The sequence below is a fragment of the Macaca fascicularis genome, chromosome 8, assembly GCF_037993035.2.
Source record: "Macaca fascicularis isolate 582-1 chromosome 8, T2T-MFA8v1.1".
NCBI classification, from domain to species: Eukaryota; Metazoa; Chordata; class Mammalia; order Primates; family Cercopithecidae; genus Macaca; species Macaca fascicularis.
Genome location: NC_088382.1, coordinates 153,120,602 through 153,147,100, shown reverse-complemented (window position 1 = coordinate 153,147,100; position 26,499 = coordinate 153,120,602). Strand labels below are relative to the sequence as shown.

At 59.1% G+C, this 26,499-nt stretch overlaps 1 protein-coding gene across 3 annotated transcripts in view; it reads left to right on the top strand.

Moving 5' to 3' along the window:
• Positions 1 to 26,499, top strand: part of ZC3H3 (zinc finger CCCH-type containing 3) — a 102,244-nt gene that overhangs the window by 54,362 nt on the left and 21,383 nt on the right. For 2 of the 3 annotated variants that reach the window (XM_005564235.5, XM_065519758.1), the window contains exons 5-9: positions 8,408 to 8,595; positions 15,859 to 15,901; positions 15,979 to 16,137; positions 16,233 to 16,302; positions 18,660 to 18,791. In XM_005564235.5, coding sequence (XP_005564292.3) covers positions 8,408 to 8,595; positions 15,859 to 15,901; positions 15,979 to 16,137; positions 16,233 to 16,302; positions 18,660 to 18,791 — 592 coding nt within the window. The remainder of the gene's footprint in view (positions 1 to 8,407; positions 8,596 to 15,858; positions 15,902 to 15,978; positions 16,138 to 16,232; positions 16,303 to 18,659; positions 18,792 to 26,499) is intronic. The other variant, XM_065519759.1, reaches the window with a different exon arrangement.

The following is a 26,499-nucleotide window of genomic DNA, read 5'->3' as shown; positions in this document are numbered from 1 at the left end:
GCGCCTCTGGCCTCTGGTGCGGGGGTCTCAGCTCCCACCCAGGCCTATAACCCTGCCTGCCTGCTGGAGGTGTATCCTGGAAAACTGAGCAGCTGGCCAGTCTCTGCAGGACCCCGTACTGGGACATAGATGCTGTGGGGGTAACAGAGGGAGACTGGAGAGCCCATCTGGCCATGGCCCCGGAGCCCCTGCTGAATAGCAGCTACTGCCCCAGGAGCTGGTGAGGGCCCCATGGTCTGGGTCCAGGGGTTTGGAGGACAGGGGGCCCGACTTGTGAGGAGTAAGTTAGAAGAGGGTCCTTTCTGTACGATCAGGTGGCCGTAGCCATCGTGAGGTCTGTGTGGCCACCACGTAGTCAGATTTCAGCCCTGGCAGCCACGGGCCCTTGGACACTTAGCCCTGGCCCTGAGATCGAGGGGGCAGAGTCCAGGAGCCGGGAGCCCGCCTAGCACCGCTACCACATGCCTCTGCTCTGGCCTGCCCGCCCCTCCCTGCCGGCCCAGCTTGGGCCTCTCCCCTGAGAGACTCTTCCTCCTCCAGAACCCAGGACATTCTGTAAGTGCCTGTCCAGTAGACCCACCTCTGCTGCATTGCCCCAGCCTGACGGGGCTGGGCCTCTCCAGGCGAGGGCCCCATGTAGCCTGGTCAACCCACTTGGGGGCCACAGCGGCTCAGCACCAGGAGAAGCCGGGAGGGAGGCTTCCAGCCAGCCCCACACGCGCACACCCATGGGTGCACACGCATGCTCGTCTCCCGAGCCAGCACTATGATGGGGGCGTCAGCGTTTCCAGTGGAAAGCCCCACTTAAGCAGTTTAGTGCCTGTCACGGCGCGGCTCTGCCTGACCTACTTGGGGATTCGCTGCGGCGCCGCCTCCCCCGGCCGCTCCTCTTCTGCTGACTTTGCACTCCCCGCTCGGGCTCCAAGCTTCGAAAAATTTTGCTCCATTTCCTGAAAAATGCTTCCCCGGTTGTTTTATCTGTGTCCCAGCTGGCCTGCCTGTCTACTGCGTGTCGCCACTGGCCTGGGCGACCTGGCCGGGGGCTGCTGGGTCCCCGGCCCACACACGGACACAACCCCAGCCGAGGAGGCCCTGAGGTCGTGTCCCCGTGGCCCAGTGCCTGCTCCTGTGGTCCTGCCTCTTCAGGCTGCAAGGGCCAGGCCAAGACCTCGCTCAGCCCTTGACCTCTCTTGCCGTCATCATACTTGTGCCCCCGAGGGTCTTTCCACATCTGCATGTTGCACGTCCGTGTCCCCTCCGTAGCAGCCTGGTCATCATCCCGGGGAGACAGGGACAGCCTGGCCCTTCTCGGAGCTCTCAGGACATGTGTTCTGACCCTGCCTCCCTCCTTGAGCCCCACTTCTCCCTTGGTTCTCAGAGAGCCCATCTCGCCCCAGCCCGCATTCCCAGCGCCTGGCCCTTGCTGCCTGAGCCCACTCCCTGCATATGCTGACCAAGCCGTGGCAGCCACCTCCCTGCCACAGGTCTCCTTCCTGAGTGTAACTGACCAGGGCCTCCTGACCCTTCCCCACCCCACACTCCTCCTAAGAAGTCCTGGGAGCCCCAGGGTGGCACACACTTGGGTGTGTTCTTGCAACACACATTTACAGAGTCCCCTGCGTGCCTGGCACATCCGCAGGGCCAGGGGTGCAGCAGTGGTCTCTGCAGATACAACCCCTGTGCTCAGCTTCCCCAGTAGTGTGACATCTGCGCTTGGCCTCAGGCCTGCCCTGGGATCTGGACAGAGGGACAGCATGTGCAAAGACCTGGCGCCAGGAGGGAGCATGGTGCTTTCCAGAAACCAGAACTTCCCAGGGGAACAGGAGTTCTAGGCTGGAGGGAGGCTGCATGGGAGCTGTGGCCAGCAGGACCTGAGTGCCTGGCCCCGCAGGGCCTCTGACATGGTCATCTTGAGAACAAGGGGACCCACTACAGGGTCTTGACAGGGACTTGATCAGATGTGCAGTGTTCAAACCAACCGGCAGGGTGGGCTGGGTGCAGCCCCCCTTTCAGCTGTGAACCAGGGTGGAGACCCAGCTGGCTCAGTGTGGGCCTGGGGCTCTGTGTGGTGTGTGCAGGGCCTGGACATTGTCTCAAAGCGAGGCTTCTGTCATGGTGAGGCTGAGGGCCCTGGGCGGGGGGTCCGAGTGGAGGCTGATGAGGCCCCTCATGGGGAGAACTGCCGACCGACACTGGCTGCGGGGCCTGCCTGTGGGAGCAGGAAGGCCGGCTGGGGCTGGCTTGTGTTTAACAGTCAAGACTGGAGCTGGATTGGCAGCAGCAGGCGGTGCGGGGTGACAACACGAGAGTCCTGGAGGGTCCCCACCGTCCCTCTCGGCCTTCAGTTTCCCTTCCAGGGTCTGATGTCCCCTCGCCGGCTCCACCCTGTGGTGGCGCTTGGCAAGAAGAAAACTTCAAACCCCAGCCCTCCCTGCTGTGGAGCCGCTGGCAAGTCTGGAGGGTCTGGGAGCGACTCTCCCCTCTGCTGGCCTTGCCTGCCCTGCTCCTGGTCACCTGTCTGTTCCCAGGTCTTCTCCTCAAGCACAGACACAACCTCATGGAGTTCTCAGGGGCTCCTGTGGGGTGGGATGTCGCTGAGGCTAGCATAGGAACTTTGGGAGGGTGGGGAGGGAAGGATGCTGAGGGGCTGCTGTGGGGAAGGAGCCCCTGGTTCCTGTCAGCGGCTCTCCTCCAGATGAGGGTCTGTGGTCCCACTGTGGTCTGTGTCAGCCTTTGTGCAGCCACTGGTCACACCACTGGGCCCGGGAGCTGGGTTGGGAGGATGCTCCAGAGAGGCCCGGCCTTCCCAGGGCTGCCTGCAGTCTGGCCTAGGCCTTGAACCCCTGGCCACATGACCCGAGGCCTTGGAAGACCCCCTTGTTGAACAAGCTGCAGGGCCTCAGGGAGGGTGTCCTGGGCAGCATGTGTCTGAAGGTGCTCTGGTACTAAGCAATCGGAAGACACCGCTTCCGGGCTTAAAAGCTGCCTGGCTGTGGCCTGGACCTGTGGTGCCACCAGTGTGTGTCCGGCCAGGGCATCCTGGGGGCTGGGCTGCTTCCCGGGTCTCTAGGGTGGAGGAGGCCTCCCCCAGTCCCCTCACCACCTGTGCCTGAGTCCAGAGAGCAGGCCCCTCCCTCAGCCTTCCCACCGTGCCAGTGTGCCAGTCACACTGCCAGGCCCAGCACTTTCTGATTGGTCTCGGAGCTGGGTCCCATGGCATGGAGACACCGCAGGCAGCGCGCATGGCAGGGAGCAGGGCCTGAAAGGGCCTGGGTGCTCAGAGGGCTGGACTTGCCCGAGGAGCTGCATTGGTTTGTCAAATATGTTTCTGCTGAGCTCGGGCTTCTGCTGGGAGCGCAAGTGCTGAGGCCATCACCCTGGGGGCAGGCAGTGCGCAGGGTCTGCTTGATGTGCATGCACTGCCCTGACTGCGAGGCCGCTGATCTGGTCCACGTGTGTGCGCATCTGTGCCCGGGAGCAATGATGTGGCCTGGGGTGAGGCCCCTCTCAGCCTGCACGGCGCACGCGACATGGCAAGGGGGTGCTCTGACCTGCCACGGGCAGTGCCCTCAGGAAGTGGGTAGAGCGTGTGTGTCCAGGGTTGGTCCTCAAAGTCCTTGCGTCGACCACTCGGTAGTCAAAGTCCTTGCGTTGACCACTTGCCTGGAGGCCTGGCAACTGGCAGGCTGTGCGTGGGCATGCCTTGTGGATGCCGGCAGGGGATGCACCGGGTCTGCCTTGTGGATGCCGGCAGGGGATGCACCGGGTTTGCCCTTGGGTTTTCAGGAAAACCAGGACCTCAGAGCGAGCTTCTCTTCCATCTTGCCCAGGCCCCCAGCACCACTGAAGTCCAGGGGACAGGTGAGAGGAGTCCCTGAGGGTGGAGAGTCAGAGGTCCACCTGGCCCCCACTGTTGCTACCTGTGCCTAGCAGCGCTGGCAGCACTCAGCAAGACCGAGGGGCCCAAGCTGAGGCAGGACAGGGGCTTTCAGAGACAGAAGGGCCTGGACTCAGCCCTCTGGGCACCTGCAGTGCCCCTCGCCAGCCTGGACAGCTTCTGGCCTGGAAGTTTCCGGGTGCTCCTAAAGCAGTACTGCACAGACAGCTGCTTTATACACCTACTTTTGTGGTGTGTGTGTCTTTCTCCCCATTACCGCTGCTTTTCATTTAAAATGTTATCTCCCCCTCCTGGCCTTTGTGCCCCCCCAGGGGGGAGAGGGGAGGCCCAGCCTCGCCCTGGTGTAGTCAAGGTTATGGTGATAAATCCTGGGGCATTGTCACTTCTATTCGGAGTAAATTGGCTGGCCGCTTTCGGGCTGAAGGAAAGATAATTTGCTGTAGTATTTCAAATGGATTAGAAATGGATTTGAAGGGAAAGTTCATGCCTCCCATTACAAAGGCGAGAAAGAAGACTATCTTAAGGCACTGTTCCCTCCCTGGCCTTCATTATCCACGCTTAATACCTTTCCTATTTTCCAGCGTTAATGAAATTTCCTGGCGGCGTGGGCCTGCCGGACGGACGGGAGAGGCCTTTAGATCTGCAGCTCCCGTCGCAGAAAAGGAATTACAGAGCCTTGCCGTGAGGGCAGACGCGCACTCCGGGTCCTTGGCCCTGCTATTATCTCATTAATTTCATCCCCCTTCTCAATGCAGTTCGTTTCCAAAGGCCGTCCTCTCCATTAGGGTCACAATTTACTGGAGTGCTGTGACACCCACGGCCATGAAAAGCTACAAGGCCCTCACCCCACACCCTCCCAGCACCCTCCTGCTGCAGGTTCCAAAGCCAGCCAGGCAGCCAGGGCGAGGGCAGGGGTGAGGGCAGGGGTGAGGGCAACCCCAGACAACTCTCCGTCACCCGCCAACCTGCGCAGGCCCGAGGTTCTGCCACAGCACCTTCCCAGGATTCAGCTTCTCGGAATGAGGCTGCTGGGCTAGGTGTGCTGAGCACCGGGAAGCACCCTCCCCTATTCCCAGGAGGCCCTGGGCTCCGAGGCAGTGGTGGGCAGTGGGAGGCTGGAAACATTCCCAAGCATGAAGAGCGGGCACAGAGCCTGGGACGGCTCAGCAGGGGCTGCCGCATCTCCATTCCACCCAAATCACTAACGTTCTCTGGGTGCTCTCACACTCTAGTAAGTGGTTTTTTTTTTAGGAGGGAGGAGAAGAGGACAAGCTAATTGTTCATGTTCATCCATAAGAATGAGCGGGGGCGGCCGGGCGCAGTGGCTCACACCTGTAATCCCAGCACTTTGGGAGGCCAAGGCAGGTGGACCACCTGAGGTCAGGAGTTCAAGACCAGCTTGGCCAATGGGATGAAACCCCGTCTCTACTAAAAATACAAAAATTAGCCGGGCATGTTGGCGCATGCCTGTAAGCCCAGACACTCTGGAGGCTGAGGCAGGAGAATCTCTTGAACCCAGGAGGCGGAGGTTGCAGTGACCCGAGATCGCACCATTGCACTCTAGCCTGGGCCACAAAAGCAAAACTCTGTCTCAAAAAATAAAAACTAAAAAAAAAATGAGCAGGGGCATGGCCAGACCAAGCTCCTGAGACAGAGCTGAGAGGCAGCCCTGATGGGTGGGGTGGTCCTGGAAGCTTCCAGTGCCTCCTGACCCCCAGAGGCCCTGCTGCCTCTGCCCCACTGGCCTTTCCTGGGCCTGGCCAGCTGTGGCTGCCCCTGGGGGAGGGGAGCAGGTGCTGCAGGCCCGGGCCTCGCCCTCCCTCCAGGTGCCTTTGGAGAGCCACACAGTCAGTGGGTGGTGGCCTGTCCCCATGTGAGCCTCAGTCAGGGGGATACTCCCGCAACCAAGTCCTCGCGTGCCTGGGTTCTGGGCCTCCCTCCCAGCCGTCCCCTCAGGGCATCCTGGCTGGACCCAGGCGGAGCTGGGTTGGCTCTGCTACCTGCGTGTCCCTCCTGCTTTGTGGCGGCCAGGGTTGAACCCATCCTGTGCTGTGGGTAGGGTCGGGCATGCAGGAGTGGGTGCTTCCCGCAAGAATGCAGCCTTACCATCTATTCACTGGAGCCTGTGGGGAGGCAGGGAGCTGGGGGCTCCCGGGAGCAAGTCCAGGCTGGCCCTGAGCGGCCTTTCTGGGGCAAGGACCACAGTTAGCTCTGGCCCCAGATGTATGATGGCCAGAGGCTCTGTGAGTGGCTGGTGCTGCAGTTGGGGGTGCACCCTGGCCACCAGCCCCCTCACCCTCCCAATGCCGCCCCAGCCCTGGGCTGGCATATGAAGGAGCAGCTGGCTGTGGGCGGTGAGACCCCTCAGGCCTGTGGGTACTGTGAGGCTGGTGCAGGGCCCTGGGCTCAGCCTGACTGTGGGATTTGGGGTCAAGCTGAGTGTCCCCCAGGCAGTGGCTGTAGCTCCTGTGGAAGGTCAGAACCTGCCTGTGAGCCCCCGGGACTGACGGGGTTCTCCAACCGAGAGGCTGGTGCAGGAGGTTCCGCCTGGCCTGGCCCTCCCTCCAGGCCTTGTGCCAGGATAAGCCGAAGGTGTGGGCCATGCACCTGCTGGGCCTGCAGGCACCTGGAGGCCAGGGCTGCACCGGGACCCCAGGGTCTGATGAGAGCCTGGAGGTCTGAGTCTGGCTGGCAGGATGCCTACCCTCCACCCTTCTGGCCCAGACAGTGCCCGGCCGGGGGTTGGGGAGCAGCTGGAGTGTGCAGGGCATAGACAGGATGGGTGGGAGGTGGAGGCCAGCAGACCACTCAGCACTGCCAGGCCCCTTGGTGGGCTCTTTCCCGCCAAGATTGGTGTTTGTGAACTAGAATTTTAATTAAAGGAAACTGGGTTAAGTGCTCTGGCCTCTGTGCTTGTACTTACACTGCAGCTCCAATCCCCGGCGCCAGGCTCTCTCTGCTGCCATTCTCTCTCTATTGGGCCCTTGGAGGCCCCCGGCTGCTGAGAATTACCCCAGCTTGCAGGCAGAGGGACCGAGGCCCGGAGAGGTTGTGGGGCTGAGTGGTGGGGATGGCGGCTGAACCCGACAGCAGGGCTGCTCCGTCCCCAGTGCCACCAGGTCTGTTGGCTCCTCGTGGGTGGCTTTGACGGATATGCTGCCGTCCCCCTGCACCTGCCGCATCCAGCCAGACAAGCGAGCCCCACCTTCATGCTTACTATAGGTCTGAGTCTAAGGGGCACCCCACCCTGGCCCAGACCAGCTGGAAAAGGGTCTCCTGCAGCTGTGGCAGAGTTGGGGAGCTCGGGTACTCCACAGCAGAGACCTATGCAGCTGCAGGGCCATGGGGACTGGTGTGGCATGGAGAGCGTAGAACGGGGGCACAGCCCTGTGCCAGGCCTGAGCTGCCCGTCCTCGCCTCCCACTTGACTGGTCCCTCTGCCGCCTGTGTATCCATGGCTGCCCAAAAACGTCCTGCCCACGTTTGCTGCCCAGATTTGCTGGGGGCGTGGTACCCACCTCAGGAGTCATGGCATCATAAGCAGAGTGTGAGCCCATAAGCAGAGTGTGCAGCTCAGGCCCCTCCTGTCTTACTCTTCCCCTAGGCTGTGGAGTATCTGGCAGGAGTGGGGGCTGCCAGGGCTCAGGGTCTGTTGGCCTAGGTCTCCTCCTCTAGCCAGGGTCATTGGCTCAGCTAACTCCAGGGGCTGTCGCGGCCTCTTCAGCCCTTGGACTTGCATTTCTCTCAACCTGCCTGGCCAGGGGTCTGTGAGGCTGTCGCTGTGCACTCTCAGTGCGGGGCTCTCTGAGCTGTGGATGAAGGGGAGGCAGGACAGGGTGGAGCTGACCCTATCGTGTCTGTGGTCTTGAAGGCCAGGGTGGTGTGTGCCGGGGCCGCTTTGGTAGAAATAGCCCCAGCCTTGAAGCAGACTCAAGGGAGCCTCAGCCCAGGTACCAAGGGCCAGGTGTGCTTCTCACCAGCACGTGGACACCTTGCAGCCCCTCTGCCCTGCAGCCCCAGGGACCCTTACCCCGCAGTGCACAGCCAGTTGGCCAGGGCGGGGTGGTTATGTCCACAGGAGAGGTGTGCACTGGAGGACACTGCTCCCTCACCGTGGCTCTTAGGGGCTCATGAGTTCCCAGCCTTGTGGGTGGGGTCGGGGGCACCACTTCCTGGGACTCCTTGTCAGTGTTCCCTGATGACAGCCAAAGTGTCCCTGAGGTGGGGGTCGGGGGCCAGAGGGGGCCAGAAGTCTCTTGGCAGCTGGGCCAGTGGCCTGTGGTCACCGCAGCTGGAGTGTGTGCCCACCGCAGGTGCTGCTCCCTGTCCCCCTTGGGAGGTCAGGCCTGGGCTCGGCCCCTGGCACTGACCATCAGAGCTGTAGTCTGTCCCACCGCAGGTGCTGCTCCCTGTCCGCCTCGGGAGGCCAGGCCTGGGCTCAGCCCCTGGCACTGACCATCAGAGCTTTGTCCTGGGGCCAGGTTTGATGGGCATTTCCTGTCTCTGCAGGTCCCTGGTGCTGAACCGCCTGCGTCCAGTTGCCAGCGGGGGTGGGAAAGCCCAACCGGGCTCCCCTCGGTGGCGGAGCAAAGGGTACCGCTGCATCGGAGGGGTCCTGTACAAAGTATCTGCCAACAAACTCTCCAAGACCTCCGGCCAGCCCGGCGACGCGGGCAGCAAACCCCTTCTCCGCACAGGTGAGAGGTGAGGGCGGGGGCGCTGGGAGGTGACACCGTCCGGCCAGTGTGTGGTGGGCACTGCAGGCCCGACCCCCTAACCTCCAACATTCTGTGGCTACTCTGGGCCTTGGCTCAGGCCCCTGTCTTAGGGAGGAGGTCAGGGGCCTCATGCTCCTGGGGAGCCAGTCCAAACAAGCACTTCCCAAGTGGGTCACCTCCCAGCCTGGGAGTTAATTTCACTCTTCCATACACCCAGCGCCTTTGTAGCCATCCCTAGTGAGACTGACAGGGGAGCCGGAGAATGGAGGGTGCCAGGAGGCCGGCCTTTCGCTGGCATCCCCCGGGAAGGGCTCTGGAGTGGTGCCCGGTTTGTGTGACTGAGCGGCCCTTGATTTTCTGTGGGGTAGGGAAGAGTTGCTCACAAGCACCGTGTTTCGCTTTTGGAAAAAGGATGAGGCCAGGTACGGTAAACACGCCCGGGCGAGCGCACACCTGGGGCTGCGGTGCCCATAATCGCATTGGCGACGCCTCGACAACTGTGTCTGGAGGCAGCCGGCGCCGCCACCTCGCACCCTCCCAGCCCAGGGAAACAGGCTCAGGAGAAGGAAATGCTTTGGATTTGCTTATCCTACAAATTAACTAGAAAAATATTTTGGTTTCAGTCCAATTTTACCCCTTCTTGTCCATCAAAAAAAAAAGGGTGGGGGAGATTGCAAGCGGTGTTGGGATTGCAGAGGCTGGGCCCCGCTGGCTCCCCGACCCGCCTGGGGCCTCGAGGGAGAACAGGTTCAGCCCTGGAGGAGGTGGACTCCGAGGGCAGGGTCTGCGGGGGTCAGAGGAGAGGCGGGAAGCGTCCTTCCCTGGAAGCCAGCCTCACTGGCCACCCTGCCTGGCTGTGTTCCTAGTGTTCATCTCCGGGCTCCAGGGGCTTCCAGGCTGTTTCCCGGGCAGGGTCGCTGGGGGCAGCATGGGGGCCCTGGCATCTGCCTCACAGGGCTCTGAGCCACACTGTGGCTGGCCAGTGCCCCTGACCATGCCTGCAGGCTGGTGGCTGGGGCCGGGGGGCCTGGTGAACTGCATGGGAATAAGTCCTCACTTGGTGAGGATCTGGTGAGAAGCCCTGGGTCCCTTCCTGGGCACTGTGTCACTCCTGTGTGTGCCTCCCCTTCCCTACCCGTACCTTGAGGGACTGGGCGGTGTGATTTGTGTGTGTGGCCTCATCTCTGCTACACCCAGGGTGCTCAGTGCAGGAGCTGACTGAGAACATGGGGGCCTTGGTGAGGCTCCGCCCCTGGGGGATGCTGCCGTGGGTTGGGGGACAGGCCCTCCTGTCACCCAGCAGGGCCTTCTCTGGTTACCTCTGACCCTCTGACTCCAGAGCTTCGTGGCTTGTGGGGCCCCACACACAGCTGTTTGTATCATGGAGGGCAGGGGCCTCGGGCTCATCTCCAACAGTCATTCCCTGAGTGAAGCATAAGCCCCTGGCCAATCTCTGGCACAGCAGGTCCCAGGTGCCTGCGGCCATCCACCTGCCACCAGCCATGTGGGCCAACAGGGAGCCTGAGCAGTGGAGCTCCCGGGGCCGGCAGCAGGCGCTCTGAGGACGTCGTGCTTGACCCCCCAGGGACAAAGCCATGAGGTGCCTCTCTGCTCATGCCGGGTAGTCCCACCTTTCCCCTGGGCCTCCTTGGCAGAGGCCAAGCCCCATGTTGGCTGGCACTGTCCTGAGAGCACTGACCCTGCAGGCACAGTCCTGGCACTGGCTTTCCTCTCTGGTCCTGAAGGCAGTGGACAGAGCATCCGGGCTGATCCCTCTGCCCAGGGAAGGGTGCCCCGAGCCCTCAGCTTCCTGCCTGGGTGGGAGGATGCCCTGCACCTCCCACGGATGCTGCCTCTGACATCCCTAGTGCAGGGGGAGGCGCGGGCTGAACACGAGTGAAGATTCCTAGGGCCCACAGGCGTAGATTCGTAGACTTGTGTCCAGTCAGGCGGTCAGGGAGGCCTTTCTCATGAGCTGAAAACAGAGGAGCTCAGAAGGGCCAGGAGCAGCAAGAGCATCCCCAGGTGACCGTACAGAGGCCTGGGCGGAGCGTGCCGGGGTGTGAGACATTGCAGGACCCCGTGCACAGCCAGCAGGGAGATGAGATGGGTTGGGGGCAGGCGGGGTCTGCCTGGCACCCCTGCACCCCCATTCAGAAAGCTCCCGGTAGTCATGATAATAGCATTGACCGAGGTTGATGGTTAAGTGGCCAAGATAGCAGCCATGGAGACCATGATGTCCCGACGTCCCCGAGAGCCCCGGGCAGCCAGGATAGGCAGCTGAGGCTGCTCCTGGCAGTCAGTCTGCAGGCCCTGCCCTGCTCTGCGGAAGCCGGAGCCAGGGAGGGGATGCCTGCTGCCCTTTCCAGAGCCAGAGTCCATCCCAGGGACCCACCCACTCAGGGAGTGGCCCCCACTACAGCAGCTGCATCCCACTCCCTGCACAGTGCCAAGGCTGGCCCCACCTCTTCACCCCAGGTCGCGGTGTGTCCTTGGGACTCTCCCCATACTGTGCGCTTGTGGGACCCACGGAGGGGCTTGTGGCTTGGGTCCGTCTCCCTGCACCGGGGTCCTTGGGTCGCCGGGATCCTGTGGTCCACTTATATTGGGCTGGGTGGGCCTGTTGGGGGAGGTGCACCTGCCACCCTGGCTCCTCCCATCCCTCAGTGTCCATGAGATGCCTGTGGCAGGCAGCAGGCAGGCAGCAGGTTTGCACTTGGCCCCTTCAGACACGGTGCCCACCACCAAACGGCCCAGGGTCTGAGCTTTGGGGAGGAGGGTGTGTATAGCCCTGGCCTGCTCAGCAGTGAGGAGGGGAGGGAGGGGCTGCCACACTCCTCCCTGGGAGGCTGCGGCTCTGCTGCGTCTCCCCCTCGGTGCCAAGTGCTGAGCTCCGCAGAAGCTTGCCTTCCCATTTACACACATGGCGGGCGCAGAGCCCCTGACATCACCACACTGTGAACAGTCTATCCCGGCCACCCTTGCTGACTGGCCCCTGCCTCTGCTGGCCCTTCCCTTGCCCCAGAGCCATCAGAGAGCCAGTGTGGTTCCCCCAGCCCTTCTGGGGCGCATCTCACCCCTGCACCAGTAGCAACTCAGAGCTCCCTCATTCGGCCTCAGCAACACAAGCAAGGAGGGTCTGGTGCACAGAGGCCAGTGACAGGCAGGGGTCCTGGGGCCTCCTTCCTCCCACCCCTGCCCCTGGGGAGGCCCCGCCTTCCATCAAGTAGGCCTGGGGCCTCTGGTGTCCTGCTGGCCAGACTTGGTGGCAACTGTGGCAGTCCTGGGGCTGTGCAGAGCCCAGTGAGGCCGCACCCGCCCTTTGGGTCGACAGCCGAGGCCACAGCTCCAGCTGCCTGGGCCCCCACCGGCCCCGCCTCGCCATGAGGAAGGTAGATGGCTCCCAGCTGTGGGATACCGCTGACCAGCCCACTTAAGAGGAATAATAATTAAAGAAATAAATTTCCTCCCCTGGTGTCAGCAGAAATTTGACTTCAACAAGAAAGTGCAGCCTTCTTGGAAGGGGTGGGGGTGGTTGTCCTGGCTGAGCCCCCGGGCTCTGGGCCCGTGATGGCAGAGGACAGTGTGGCTTCTACCCCCAGCTTCCCCACTCCGTGAAGCCGAGCCCTCCCTTCCCGGCCCACCTGCCACCTGAAGGGCTGAGCTCCAGGGCCCCTCCCCACATACTCCTGTGTAGGCCCCCAGTGAGCATGGCCCATATATGGCCACCAAGAGCCTGACGGTCCCTGTGATGGGGCAGAGGCCCCAGTCTCTGGCCATAAGGCTGGCCTTGGCACCTGTGGTTGTGGCCCTCCCTGCTGCGGGCCAGCTGCTTCGTGTTCCTGGCACGTCCAGCCTCTGCACCTCCCCTGCTCGCCACCTGCCCTCCCTCCCTGGGGTGACAAAGGCCCTGTCTGAGAGCCCCCGCCCCACATTGCCTCTCCTGGGGCGCCCTCTGCCACTGGCCGCCTTCTCCCAAGGATGCAGCTTCCATGTACCAGACGGACGTGCCCTGGAGGGCCTGGTGGGCACGCTGTGAGCCGACCAGGGCTTGGCGCGGCCCTGCCTGACTTCCTGGGAGAGGGCTGGCCTGGGAATTGGGGCTGCCTGCGTGCGCCGCTCATCATGGATGTTGTCCCTTGGGCCAGGCAGCAGCTGTCCAGTGGGTGCTGGCCGGAGCAGGGACTGGAGGTGCTGAGGAACCTCTGACTTCAGGGCCTCTATCCCGCTTGCCTTGCAGGGCCTGACATCCAGCGGTGCCCAGAGGAGCCTGGCCCAGAGCCGGCACTGGGGCACCGAGCAGGGGGTGGGGCTGGCGGGAGCCGTGTCTATTCTGGGAAGATCCCGGGGAAGTGAAAGTTCTCTGGAATGCACGGCGCCTTCTGCTGTTGAGTTGCTGGGGGTTATTCAGTTGAACTTTTTAGCACCTCTCAGGCAGCCCCTGCCTCTTTTCCAGCCAGCTATTTTATGTGCATTTTTTAACACTGCAAAGCATTTGAAAAAGTGCCTCCTGTTCTTGTCAGAACTCCTGTCGTGAGCCTCACACTGGGAATTTTTTTTTTTTTTTTGAGACAGAGTTTCGCTCTTGTAGCCCAGGCTGGAGTGCAATGGCGCAATCTCGGCTCACAGCAACCTCCGCCTCCCGGGTTCAAGCCATTCTCCTGCCTCAGCCTCTGGAGCAGCTGGGATTACAGACATGTGCCACCACACCCAGCTAATTTTGTATTTTCAGTAGAGACGGGATTTTTCCATGTTGGTCATGGCTGGTTTCGAACTCTGGACCTCAGGTGATCTGCCTGCCTCTTCCTTCCAGAGTGCTGGGATTACAGGCATGAGCCACCGCGCCTGGCCGACACACTGGCATGTTTTTTAACTAGCACAAAGTGGAAAGGGAAGTAACCCCCGCCCCGCTGCACCCCAGTCCTGCCAGGCGGGCATGTGATGCCGGCATGTCCCTGGCTGGGAGCGGATGGCGTCACAGTGTCACCGGCAGCCTGGGCAAGAGCCTGGGAACCAGCAGTGTCGACAGGCTGCCGCATTGCCGCGTCCCTCACCACACAGTCTGGCAGGTGCGAGGGCATGCCCGTGCTGCCTGGACGGGACCCTGCTGCCCACCCGGGGACAAGGGTCCCAGCCTGACAACAGAAGCTGCCCTGAGCTCGCCGCCCACATTGATCCCCCCCGCCCCAAGACCCTCATCACCCTCCCTTTGCCCTTGGCCTCCCCACACTCCCCAGGTTTCTACCTTCCTCAGTGCCTCCTTTCCTGCCCCCAGGCACCATTACTAGCTCCTGCTTCTGCGCCTGCAGGGCTCACTTGCCACTCAGCTCTGGAGCTGCCCTTTTGAAACTTGAGATGGTCTGAGAGTGGGGACACTAGGCAGGGTCCCTGAGGGCGAAGGGCAGCAGCACCATTGACCCCAGCCAGGGAGCACCGGGCTGGATGCAAAGCACAAAGCGAGGAGTGTGGGGGCTCCAGCCTGAGGGTGCAAAGGAGAAGACGGCTTGGGTCCTCGGGTGGGAGCCTGTGGCTGCTGGGCCATCTGGGGAGTGAGGACGAGGCTGCTCTCCAGTGCTCAGAGTGGGGCAGGGCTGGCTATTTGGGGCTGGGCAGCTTTGGGACATCCCTTTTTAAAGCAGGATGGCTTTGTCGCCACCTCAGGTCCCCAGAATTTCTGAGTGATGTCACCTCTGCCTCTTAACTGCAGTGTCCATTTCAGCATTTGCCCTGGAGGAAATTGGATCTGGTCTGGGCAGGATCATGCGCGTATTTGAGGAACCCGGGAAAGCCGCCCTCAGCAGGCTCGCCCTGCCCTGCCCACCCCATGATCCTGGGTGACCTCTGTCTGTAAAAGGCAGGCAGGACTGTGTCACCGGAGTAGACCCTCCTCCTCCAGGTGGCACCCCCTCCCTGCCTCATCCCCTTGGCTCTCAGGCCTCGCAGCACTCGGCCATGTCCAGTCCCAAAGTCCATTCCCTTCCTGCCACCGCTGCCCTCTCAGGCCGAGGTGTGCAGTTTCAGAAAGGCTGGGGTGGTCCTTATGCTCAGGGTTTTGAGGAGTATCTGATGAGGCACCTCTAAAATTTAGAGTAATAGGCACTAGCCAAGATCTGCTAGGGCCAGCCCAGGGCCTCAGGGACAGGTGCCCTTCCCCCAGGAGCCCACAGCTGCAGTGGGCAGCCGGGCAGATGCCTCCGCCGAGTGGGCTTTGCCCCCACACCTTCTCTGCTGCATTTCTTTAGTTTTACAGTCCTCTAAAAATCAGAAACCGCTCTTGCTCCTAAAAGGCCAGACCGGCCGGGCGCGGTGGCTCACGCCTGTAATCCCAGCACTTTGGGAGGCCGAGACGGGCGGATCACGAGGTCAGGAGATCGAGATCATCCTGACTAACACGGTGAAACCCTGTCTCTACTAAAAATACAAAAATTAGCCGGGCGCGGTGGCCGGCGCCTGTAGTCCCAGCCACACGGGAGGCTGAGGCAGGAGAATGGCGTGAACCCGGGAGGCGGAGCTTGCAGTGAGTGGAGATCGCGCCACCGCACTCCAGCCTGGGAGACAGAGCGAGACTCTGTCTCAAAAAAAAAAAAAAAAAAAAAAGCCCAGACCATGTGTGCCCCATGGGCCATATTCATGCCCTGGTCTAAGCGACCCTGCAGGTCCCCCACAAGCCCCAGCCCAGGCTCTGGCAGAGGGAGGTGCTGCTGTTAGCAGCTGTTCTGTTTACAGGGCAGCTTCCTGGGTAGCCGGGGCTGAGGAGAGAGCCAGGAGCAGTGTCCATTGGCCAGTCACTGCCTCGGCCCAGGATGGGCACCCAGGGACATGAGGAAGCCAGCAGGGGGGTTCCAGCCAGCAGAGTGTGGCCCTGGGGAGCCTGACCAGGGAGGCCGCAGGGACAGGCGGGCGGCTCCAGCCCACGTGGCCAGGCCCTCCGCGGGTGCTGCCTGGCTTTGCTGGCTCTGAGGGCAGGGACAGGAGCCCTTCCTGGACCCTGCCCTGGAGAAGAGCCAGACACAGGGCCCAGCAGCTCCCCACTTTCAGGTGCTGTGTCCCCAGAGGGGCCTGGCAGGGCCCAGGGCGTCTGAACCACTGTGGGGAGGGGAGCTCTGGGCAGTTTCCTGGAGGGGAGGCTTTGCCTGAGCTGAGGGCTGGGACCCCTGAGGGCCTTGACTAAGGGGGTTAGCAGGGAAAGGGCCTGTGGGCAAGGCTGTGGCCTGCTATGACCCGTGCCTCTCTCCCCAACAGGCCGGCTGGATCCTGCAGGCAGCTGTAGCCGTTCCCTGGCCAGGTACTGCCTTCGGGCTGGGCAGTGGGTGGGGCTCCCTGCTTGCCTTCGGGCTCACGCACCTCTCTCCCTGTCCGCAGCCGGGCTGTGCAGCGCAGCCTGGCCATCATCCGGCAGGCACGGCAGCGGAGGGAGAAGAGGAAGGAGTACTGCATGTACTACAACCGCTTCGGCAGGTGCAACCGCGGCGAGCGCTGCCCTTACATCCATGACCCTGAGAAGGTGGCCGTGTGCACCAGGTGCCCTCCTGCCCTCGCCTGGGGGAGGTTCTGTGCTGGGCCCTGCCCGTGGTCCCTGTGGCTCTTCCTCACACCCTTTTCTCCTGGTGCTGCAGGTTTGTCCGGGGCACCTGCAAGAAAACGGATGGGACCTGCCCCTTCTCCCACCATGTGTCCAAGGAGAAGGTGAGTGCGGCGCTGGTGGCCCTGTTCCTGTGCACCTTTCTCTGGGGCCTTGGCCACCTGGCCTCTGGGCAGATGGTGCCCACAGCTTTCCCTGGGCTTGGGACGTGCAGATCCCTGCCCTGGCGTCCTTAGAGTCTGCTGTACCGCCTCTACCCCACTGCAGGTTTTGCACCTGGGCTGCCCGGGAAAGCAGCACTGATGGGGTCCCCGCTCACCATGCACAGGGGTCTCTTTTCCCTTCTCCTGACAGCACCAGGCCTCACCAGATCCCCAGGCCCCCCTTACACATGCCCAGGGGAATGTGGTCCCATAGGTGCCCCTGTGGACCCAGGGCTGAGGCCTCAGGGCCTCTTCAGACTGGGGTTGGCAGGAGCGGGGAAGCTGTATGTGAGGGGCTGGGTGGGGAGGCTGCCTGGGCAGAAGGCAGGAGGGAGGGGCTGGAGGGGAAACAGCTGGACTCCTGGCTCATGCGGTTGTCCCCGCCTAAAACCCCACAGACTTGCTTTGAGCCAAGGTGGGTCCCCTGCTGGGAAGAAGCAAGAGCGCCCCGGGGCTGGGGTCAGGGGTCAGTGCTGGCGGGGACACATGTAGCTCTTGTGCCCTGGACTCAGCCACGGTGTGACCACAGCATGCGAGTGGAGTGAGGGCTGCCTCGGATGAGGGAGGCGGTGTTGGGCAGGGGTGCTGCTGCCGCAACAGCTTTTCCCCTTGAGGAACTTGAAAAGAATCAGCATTTTTCTCCCTAATAGAGCTTCGGAACTCTGTTGTGAGCAATTTGGAAATTCACGTCGAGTTTCGGGTTCATTAGCTCCCAGCTCCAAAGCCAGAGCACATTCCAAGCTGTCTAATGTGGACGCCCCGCACCAGTGCCCTGAATTAATGTTATTGTTATTTGTGTGGACGTGGCGGGGTGCAAACAAGGTTAATTGAAATGAGAATGCAGTTTCCTCTTGATAACAGCCCCGCTCTGACAGCCAGGAGGAGCTCCGTTTGCTGTAGAGTTGGCTTTATCATCCCTTTTTATTAGAGCTAATTTGGGCTCTATATCAAAAACCACATTAAGGGAATTGTCTACAGCCCACCACCGCCAGCCCCAAACGGGCCCCCAGCCCCTCTCCCCTCTGCGACTGCAGTTAAAAGACAATTAGAAATAAACTCCCGCTCGTTAAATCACCCTTTGTTTCTTTGCCTTCTCCCTCCCTCCCTCTCAGCCCTGGCCGCTGGCTCTCTGGACCCCTTCTTCCCTCCTTGGCCTTAGACAAGTTCCTCTCCCATCCCCAACCTCGCCCCAGAAAAGTGACTTTTTAAAGCCTCTGGATCTGCCCAGATCCCCCAGGGCTCCTCAGGCCCCAGCAGCTCTGAGCAGGCTGGAAAGGGGAGGGGGACGGGGGTAGTGGGAGCCGGGAGGGTAGTCTGACCCAGGAGGGAGCAAGGCCCTGGGAGGGGAGTGGGAATAGCCTGGGGCAAGGCTGGAGACCCTGGGGTGCTGGCAGGGGCTCTGTGGGGGCTCCATGCTGAGGCCAGATGGTGACATCTTTGTTCTGGACTCCCAGGCAGCCCAGGAGGAGCCTGTGGTGGCCCACAAGGGGCAGGGAGATGTCTCCTGGAGACGGCAGGAGACCCCCTTGCTTCCCTCCCTGGGTGGCCCTAGCCCAGCCATTGCTCCTCAGGCCTGAGGTTCCCCCAAATGGGAGGAAAGTTGCATTGCTTCCCTCTCCCAGCCCAGTGGTGATAACAAGCACTGACTGTGGCCAGTGGCCCTGTGCTGGGGAGGAGGACACTGCTGGACCCCTCCTGCTGACAGCCTCGGCCTCCACGGTGCTGGCCTGCAGCCAGTGCCACGCCAGGCCTGCTTTCAGGTAGCTCCTGCCCACCTAGAGCCCAGGGACACTGCCTGTGGCCCACAGGTCAGGTGCCTGGAGAGCCCTCTGTTGGGTGCTGGCCTATGGCTTGTCCTCCCACCTAGACACTGGTCCCCATGACCTGAGAGGCTCCAAGGGCAGGTGACCAAAGGCTAGTGGTTGGGAGCCCTGGCTGCCATCTTGCCCTGGACGGTGGGCAGGCTCAGAACAGGTGAGGGACTCAGAGGAGGGTGCCCCTGAGGCTGAGCCACAGGGCTGCTCCATGCCTCCTCTGGACAGAGCAAGGGCAGGGGTGTGGCTCACTTGGGAAGGCGGGGGCCCACTTCTGAGCAGCAGCCTCCCTGCCCTGCGGGTCCTGGTGGCTGCCCTTCCTGCCTGCTGGTGCCATCGTGTCCATTTCTCCCTCGAGCGGGGCTGTAGGAGGGTCCCCAGCCACCATCTGTGGGCCCTGGAGGGTGGCCGCCTGCTGGCCCTCACTGCTGGCCCTCCCCACAGATGCCAGTGTGCTCCTACTTCCTGAAGGGCATCTGCAGCAACAGCAACTGTCCCTACAGCCACGTGTACGTGTCCCGCAAGGCTGAGGTCTGCAGCGACTTCCTCAAAGGCTACTGCCCCCTGGGTGCAAAGGTGAGAGGTCTGTGGGAGCCCAAGTGGGCGGAGTTCCTGTGGTTTGGTCGTCCTCTGTTCACTCCTGGGTGCCTACCGTGGCTGGATGACCCTTCTGCAGCCCTGAGGTGGTCAGTGTCATCACATCCACCTCACAGGTGACTGAGAGAGGTCCAGCAACTGTCCCGGGGTTGCACAGCACCAGCACAGGGCGGGGTTTGAACCATGGGAAGGTGAGGCGCAGAGGACCTAGACTTCCAGGTGCAGCACGGGTAACCTGGAAGCTGGCCCCCCATGGTAGGGGTGTGGCGGCTGGGCCGGAGCGGCTCCTGGAATGTTGCTGGGGATGGCAGTGTGGTGAAGGGGATATTGGAGGCCAGGGGGCTGGCAGGGCTATAGGTGGATGTGGGGCCAGCAGCCTCCACAGGAAGGCAGCGGGTGGATGGGCACTCCCACCCAGCCTGGGGCAGAGGGGTGGGCCGGGCAGAGCCGAGGGGGCCGCCTGAGCCGTGGCTGGCGAGGCTAGGGTGAGCTGGCACTGGAGCTCATTGTGGGGCACCACTGCTGGGTGGGGAACTGGGGACCTGGGCTGCAAGGGTCACCTGCAGCTGATGGCTCCGGCTCCCCTCTCCCCGGGGGCGTGACTGACTCCTGCGTTGGGGAGGTGCTCACAGGCTCACCTGTCTGGGAAATTCCCGGCAGTGGAGCCAGCTCCTCCCCTCTGCCTCAGCCTGCCCTCTTGGCTTCACCAGGACTCCCCACCCCAAGCCATGTAGCCTCAGCATCCCCAGTGGGCCTGGTCCCAGGTACAGCTCCCCTCTCCCCCAGCCTGTTTCTCTCCCGGCCTGGGGGCTCCTGCACCTGGCCTAGGGCTGGTGGCTGAGGGTGGGGAGGGGCCGGAACTAAGGGACCTGGAGATGCTCCTTGTCCCTGGCATCTTGAGAGGGAGCCCCGGGGCCTGCAGCCATGGCTCACTGCCACTGGGTCCTCACACTTCTGAGTGTTGGCACTGCCTCAGGGTCTGCAACCCCCGTGAAGCCGAGAACACCAGGCACCCCAAGAACCCTTTCCCTGCCCACCCGCAAGGACGCCAGACCCTAGGCTCTCCTGCCCTCCCTTGCTGGGTTCCCCTGTGGGGTGCTGTGGGAGCTGGCCACACATTCCTTCCTGTGCACAACGCCGGGCCCTTCCCAGCATCCTCTCCCTCATCCTCAGTCCTCACATCCACTTCCCGGGAGGAGCCAGCCCTCAGCTCCTCCTGCTGCCAGGCCAAGGGTGGGCCAGGCCGGGCTCCCCAACCTGAAACCTGGCAGGGAATCCCCTCCAGGGAGGTAGGGCCTGGCCAGGGCAGCCCCAGACCCTGTGGGGGCGGTGGCAGGATCCCCATGGAGGCCATGGCTGATGATTGTAAAATGTTTCAATTTAAATGAAAATATCAAAGTGATATTTAGGTCCTGCTTCTATTAGTGGAAGTGCTTACTGCTGCCTTTCCGTTTGTCCGCGCCGCGGCGCCCGCATGATGGATAGCAGCTTGTAATTATATATGGGAAAGCGCTGAGCCGGCCAGATCCAGTGGGGACAGGCGGCAGCCCGGGCCTGCGAGGGTTAATTTTATTCTCTAAATAATGTGAAAAGTGCTGAATCGTCACCTTGCGCCTGAAGTAGAAGTCCTCAAGCGGACCCCAGAGAGTTTATAATATTCCACTGAATCAAGTGGAATTGTTAACCTCGCTTCATAAAGCGACGGCTTGTTAAAGAGCCACATTCCCTTTCCTTGTGAATAATTTAGGCTGGGAGTAAATCTCCGCTCGTTCCCCTTTTGGGGGGCCACGGCTGTGGCTCAGGGGTCAGCCTCCGCCAGATGCTGCCTGTCCTGGATATCAGGACGGGGATGACTTCAGACCGCCTGTTTGTGCACACCTGCGGGGTCTGCCGCGTCCTGCCACATCCTCCCTGGTAGACGTCCCTGTCTGGGTGCAGCGCTGTTTTCCTCCTTGCCTTGGGAGCTTGCTCCATCCTTGTCAAAGGGATCTCGCTGGCTGATAACGTTTTGCTGAGGAGAGACTTTGAGACTAGAAAACCTCACCTTCTCCCCTTAGTCTTAATAGCCAAACGTGTCTATCTGCTGTCAAATTCTGATCCGCTGCCTGCGTCCTTGAACGGAAGAGTTTTCCCTCCTCCGTGCTCACTGCTCGCCTGTGTGTCCACGGGTGTGTCCGGCTGGGCCCATTGCCATCCCCTTTCAATACTCACGCCGCCCTGCCGGGGCTCCTGCCCTTATGATGTGCCTGACAACTTCTGCAGCCTTCCTTGCTTTCTGGCTCCAGATGCTCCCAGCACCCGGCGGCTCTGGGACAGCCGCTCCTGGCGCCTTGTGGGTGTGCTTAAGACTCAGGGTCTGGGCCAGGCGTGATGGCTCACGCCTGTAATCCCAGCACTTTGGGAGGCTGAGGCAAGTGGATCACCTGAGGTCAGGAGTTTGAAACCAGCTTGGCCAACATGGTGAAATCCCATCTCTACTAAAAAAACAACAAATTAGCTGGTTGTGGTGGCAAATGCCTGTAATCCCAGCTACTCGGGAGGCTGAGGCAGGAGAATTGCTGGAACCCGGGAGGTGGAGGTTGCAGTGAGCCGAGATTGCGCCGTTGCACTCTAGCCTGGGCGACAAGAGTGAAACTCCGTCTCAAAAAAAAAAAAAAAAAAAAGATTCAGGGTCTGGGCACTGCTCCTGGTGGCTCTAGATGGGACAGCTGCTCCAGCAGGGCACCCTGGTTCCTTCTGGGTGTTTAGGACTCAGGATCTGGGTGCTGCGTGTGCTTGTTGCAGCTGGGGTGTTGGCTGCTGCCAGCGCCCCCAGTGCACAGGGCTGGGAAGCATCATGTGCACATGTGCAGGGGTGACAGTGACTCCATCCCCACTTCTGCGTTGAGAGCTCCTGCACACCTTGGCCCTCCTGCATCTGCAGCGCCTGCTCTGTGAGCCTCCATGCTGCCGTTTTCCCCATGCCCTGTGTGTGGCTGGTGCCTGTCTGCAGGGAGCTGCCGAGAGGGGAGGACCCTGACTGAGTCTTGGGTTTCAGCTCCCCAGTGCGAGCTGAGAGTTGAGACACCTGGGATTCCCCTCACGCACACCCTGCCTTCATCCTCCAGGCTTGAGGGGCTCCTGTGTCCTCTGGACAGCGCCTGTCTTGATTTTGGTCACATACAGCGCTTCTCTGTTGTCACCCTTGCTTTTGCCAGTGCTGCTTTGTTAGGCCGAGTCCTCCGTCCTTTATGAGGCGGGGTCCTGACATCCTTTGCCCTGTGATTTGTGCTCAGGAGTCTTGTTTAGGACCAGTCGGCACCCGCGGTCAGGTCACAGAGGGCCTCCTGCGTCGCCTGCCGCTGGCTCAAGAGGCACCTGTGCGTGTAGCTTGTCCCTGCGCAGTTACTTCCTCCTCTGGCCTCAATCTCCTTTTATATACAATCAGGATAACAGCACTGCCTATCTCAGAGAGGCATGGCGACTCTTCAGGGGGTCACAGTGGGCCTGGCAGCATCCTGGGCGGCCCCTGGCATGGGGAGGCCTCCCTACAAGTCGGCTGCTGTTCGCTGTTCTTTATTTTCGTGTTGTGTGAGGTGGGGCCCCACTTAGTTTTTCTTCATGTCATGGATGCTTTCCCCTCAACAGTGGTCTAACCCTTTGATTTGTGGTGTCAGCTTAAAAAAACAAACAGCTTTGTTGAAGTACAGTTTCCCTCCCACACAATTCCTCTTCTCTAGGTCTGTGGTTCTGTGGGTTTGAGTAAACTCAGAGTCGTACAGCCGCACCATAACGCAGCTTTCCATAGTTTTCATTGCCCCCCAGAATTCCCTCAGCTCTTTTCGTCATCAGTCCCAGCCCCGCCTTCCTCCCACCCCTGGCCCCTAACACTCATCCACTTCTGCCTCTGTAAGTTTCTTTTGTGGGCCTTTCGTGTAACTGGAATCGTACAGTACACGGTCGTTCGGCATCTTGGATTTTGCATCATGTTTGGAGGTCTGTCCTGCAGCACCTCAGCGCTGCACCCCTTTTTATTACAGAGGCAAGCCACTGCAGAGACTCGCCAAACTTTGTCCGTTCATGAGCCGGGGACATTCGAGTGGTTTCCAGTTGGGGACTATCGTGAATAATGCTGCCTCGAACGTCTGCGCACGAGCCTTCGTGTGGCCAATGCTTTTGCTTCTCTTGGGTAGACACCTGGGAGTGAAATTGCAGGGTCATAGGGTCACTCTGGGTTAACAGCCTCCTGTTTTCTAAAACGGCGTCACTGTTTGACACTCCTGCCAGCAGCGAGCAAGGCTTTCGTGTGTTTACTTCCTCGCTAGCTCTTGGTGTCTGCCTGTCTGGCACAGCCGTTCTGGTGGGCGTGGCCACATCCCTGGGGTTTCTGGCACAGCCGTTCTGGTGGGCGTGGCCACATCCCTGGGGTTTCTGGCACAGCCGTTCTGGTGGGTGTGGCCATACCTGGGGTTTGGGTTTGTATTTCCCCGATGGCCTGGACGCACAGAGCACCTGGGTGCTTATGGACCATTCCTGTCTTTTGTGAAAAACAGCTTTATTGAGATATAATTCACATACCACGTAATTCACCCATTTTAGTGTACAATTCAGTGGCTTTTGGTATACTTTTTAATTGTGGTAAAATATATTTAACATAAATTTTGACCATTTTTAAGTGTCAAAATGGCACTTAAATAGCGTTAACTACGTTCACAACACTGTAGAAACATTCCAAAATGTTTTCCTCACCCCGACAGAAACACTGAGTATTCAGCAACGGCTCTCCACTCCCCGCTTCCCAAACCCTAGTTAGACACCTAGCTAGTTATCTCAGTGAAGTCGCCTCCTCTAGCTGTGTCCTCTGAGTGGATCGTACGTGTGTCCTTTGGTGTCTGGCGTCTTTCACTCGGCGTAATGTTTCCAGGGTTCACAGGTGTGGCGCCACCTCGTTCCTTTCTTACAGCAGAGTAACCTTCCGTTGTGTGTGCGCTGCGTTTTGTTAGTTCCGTCATGTGTTGGTGGGTATGCAGCTGCTGTAACTAGTGCTGGAGTGATTCCTGACTGGCAGGGATCTGTTTGAGTCCCTGCTTTCACTTCCTTTGGGTGTGTATGGAGGAGTGGAATTGCTGGAGTCTGAGTAATTCTGTGTTTAGCTTTTTGAGGAGTCGCCAAACTGTTTTCTGTTGTGGCTGCACCATTTTACATTGCCAGCAACAGCGCACAGGCTCCGGTTTCTGCATATCCTCCCCACCACTTGTTGTGGTTGAATTTGTTTATTCTTTCTTTCTTTTTTTTTTTTTTTGTGGATTCTTTAGGGTTTTCTTACAGTCATCAGCAAACAGATAATTTTACTTCCTCCTTTTCAATGTGAATGCCTTTTCTTTTTTTTTTTTTTTTGAGACACAGTCTCACTCTGTCGCCCGGGCTGGAGTGCAATGGCACTATCTTGGCTCACTGCAACCTCTGCCTCCTAGGTTCAAGTGATTCTCCTGCCTCAGCCTCCCAAGTAGCTGGGACTACAGGTGCATGCGCCACTAAACCCAGCTACTTTTTGTATTTTTAGTAGAGACAGAGTTTCACCATGGGGCCAAACTCCATGGTCTCAAACTCCTGACCTCAGATGATCCACCTGCCTTGGCCTCCCGAAGTGCTGGGATTATAGGTGTGAGCCACCACGCCCGGCCTCTGGCTAGAACTTTTAATACTGTGTTGAACTAAAATGGCAACTGTGGGCATCCTTGTCTTTTTCCTCATCTTAGAAGAAAAGCTGTCATTTTTCACCATTGAATATGACATTAGCTTTGGGCTTTTATGTGTAGTGTTTACCACACTGAGGAAGTTGCCTTCTGTCCTATTTATTGTGTTGTTTTTTTTTTAATCATGAAATGGTGTTGAATTTTGTCAGGTCTTTTTCTACATTAATTGAAATGATCTTGTGGTCTTTTCCCTTTGTTCTGTTAAGGTGGCCAGCGCATGACTCTGACCATATTGAATCACAGTCAGTCACAGTCTCATTAATTGATTTTTGTGTATGAAACCATCCTTGCATCTGGGAATAAGTTCCACTTGGTTATGATGTGTAATCCTTTTATTGGTTTGTTTTTGAAATAGAGTTTTGCTCGTGTTGCCCAGGCTGGAGTGCACTGGTGCGATCTTGGCTCGCTGCAGCCTCCGCCTCCTGGGTTGGAGCAATTCTTCTGCCTCAGCCTCATGAGTAGCTGGGATTTCAGGCGCACGCTGCCAGGCCCAGCTAATTTTTGTATTTTTAGTAGAGGTGAGGGTTTCGCCATGTTGGCGAGGCTAGTCTCAAACTCCTGACCTCAGGTGATCAGCCCACCTCAGCCTCCCAAAGTGCTGGGATTACAGGCGTGAGCCGCCGCGCCCAGCCTGGATGTGTAATCCTTTTAATGTGCTGCTGAATGTTTTGCTGAGGATTTTTGCATCAATATTCATAAAATATATTGGTTGATAGGTTCCTTTTCTTTTAGTGTCTTTGTCTGGTTTTGTTATCAGGGTAATACTGGCCTCACAAAATGAATTAGGAAATGTTTCCTTCTCTTAAACATTTTGTAAGAGTTTGAGAAGACTTGGTGTTGATTCTTCTTTTAATTATTTTAGTAGAATTCACCAATGAAGCCGTCTGGTCCTGTGCTTTTCTGTCTTTTTTCTTTTCTTTCTTTTCTTTCTTTTCTTCCTTTCTTCCTTTCTTTCTTCCTTTTCTTCCTTTCTTTTTTTTCTTTCTTTCTTTTCCTTGAAGAACAAGGTCTCGCTATATTGCCCAGGTAGGTCTCGAACTCCTGGGCTCAAGTGATCCTCCCACCTCTGCCTCCTTAAATGCTGGGGTTACAGGCGTAAGCCACTATGCCCAGCTGTGTCCTGGGCTTTTCTTTGTTGGGAGATTTTTGATTACTGACTCAATCTCCTTGCTGCTCCTAGTTAGATTTTATACTCTTCAGTCAGTTTTGGTGGATTGTGTATTTCTAGGAACTGGTTCATTTCATCTAAGTTGTCAATTTTATGTGTGTATAATTGTTTGAAGTGTTTAATAATTGTCCTTTTGATGTCTAAAGAATCTGTAGTGATACTGGAAATTTCATTTCTGTTACTGGAAGTTCGTGACTTCTTTTTTTCATTGTCTGTTTTACTAGAGGTTTGTCAATTTATTGATCTTTTCAAAGTACCAGTTCTTTATTTTACTGATTTTTCTCTATTGGTTTTCTGTTTTCGATTTCACTGGGCTTTCTGCTCTTATTATTTCTTTCTTTGCTTACTTGTGGTTTATTTTGCTGTTTTTTTCCCTCTACATTCTTGAAATTGGAGCTTAGATTATTGATTTGAATAATTTGAATATTTTCCTTTTTTTCTGAGATAGGGTCTCACTCTCACGCAGGCTGGAGTGCAGTGTTGCAGTCATGGCTCACTACAGCCCCAACCCCCTGGGCTCAAGCAATCCTCCTGCCTCAGCCTCCTGAGTAGCTGGGACTACAGGTGCATATCACCATACCCGATAAATTTTTTAAATTTTCTGTAAGACAGGGTCTTGCTGTGTCACCCAGGCTGGTCTCAAACTCCTGGCCTCAAGCAGTCTTCCCACCTCAGCCTCTCAAGTAGCGGGGACTACAGGTGCATGCCACCACGCCTGGCTAATTTTTGTACTTTTTTTTTTTTTTTTTTTTTGAGACGGAGTCTCGCGCTGTGTCACCCAGGC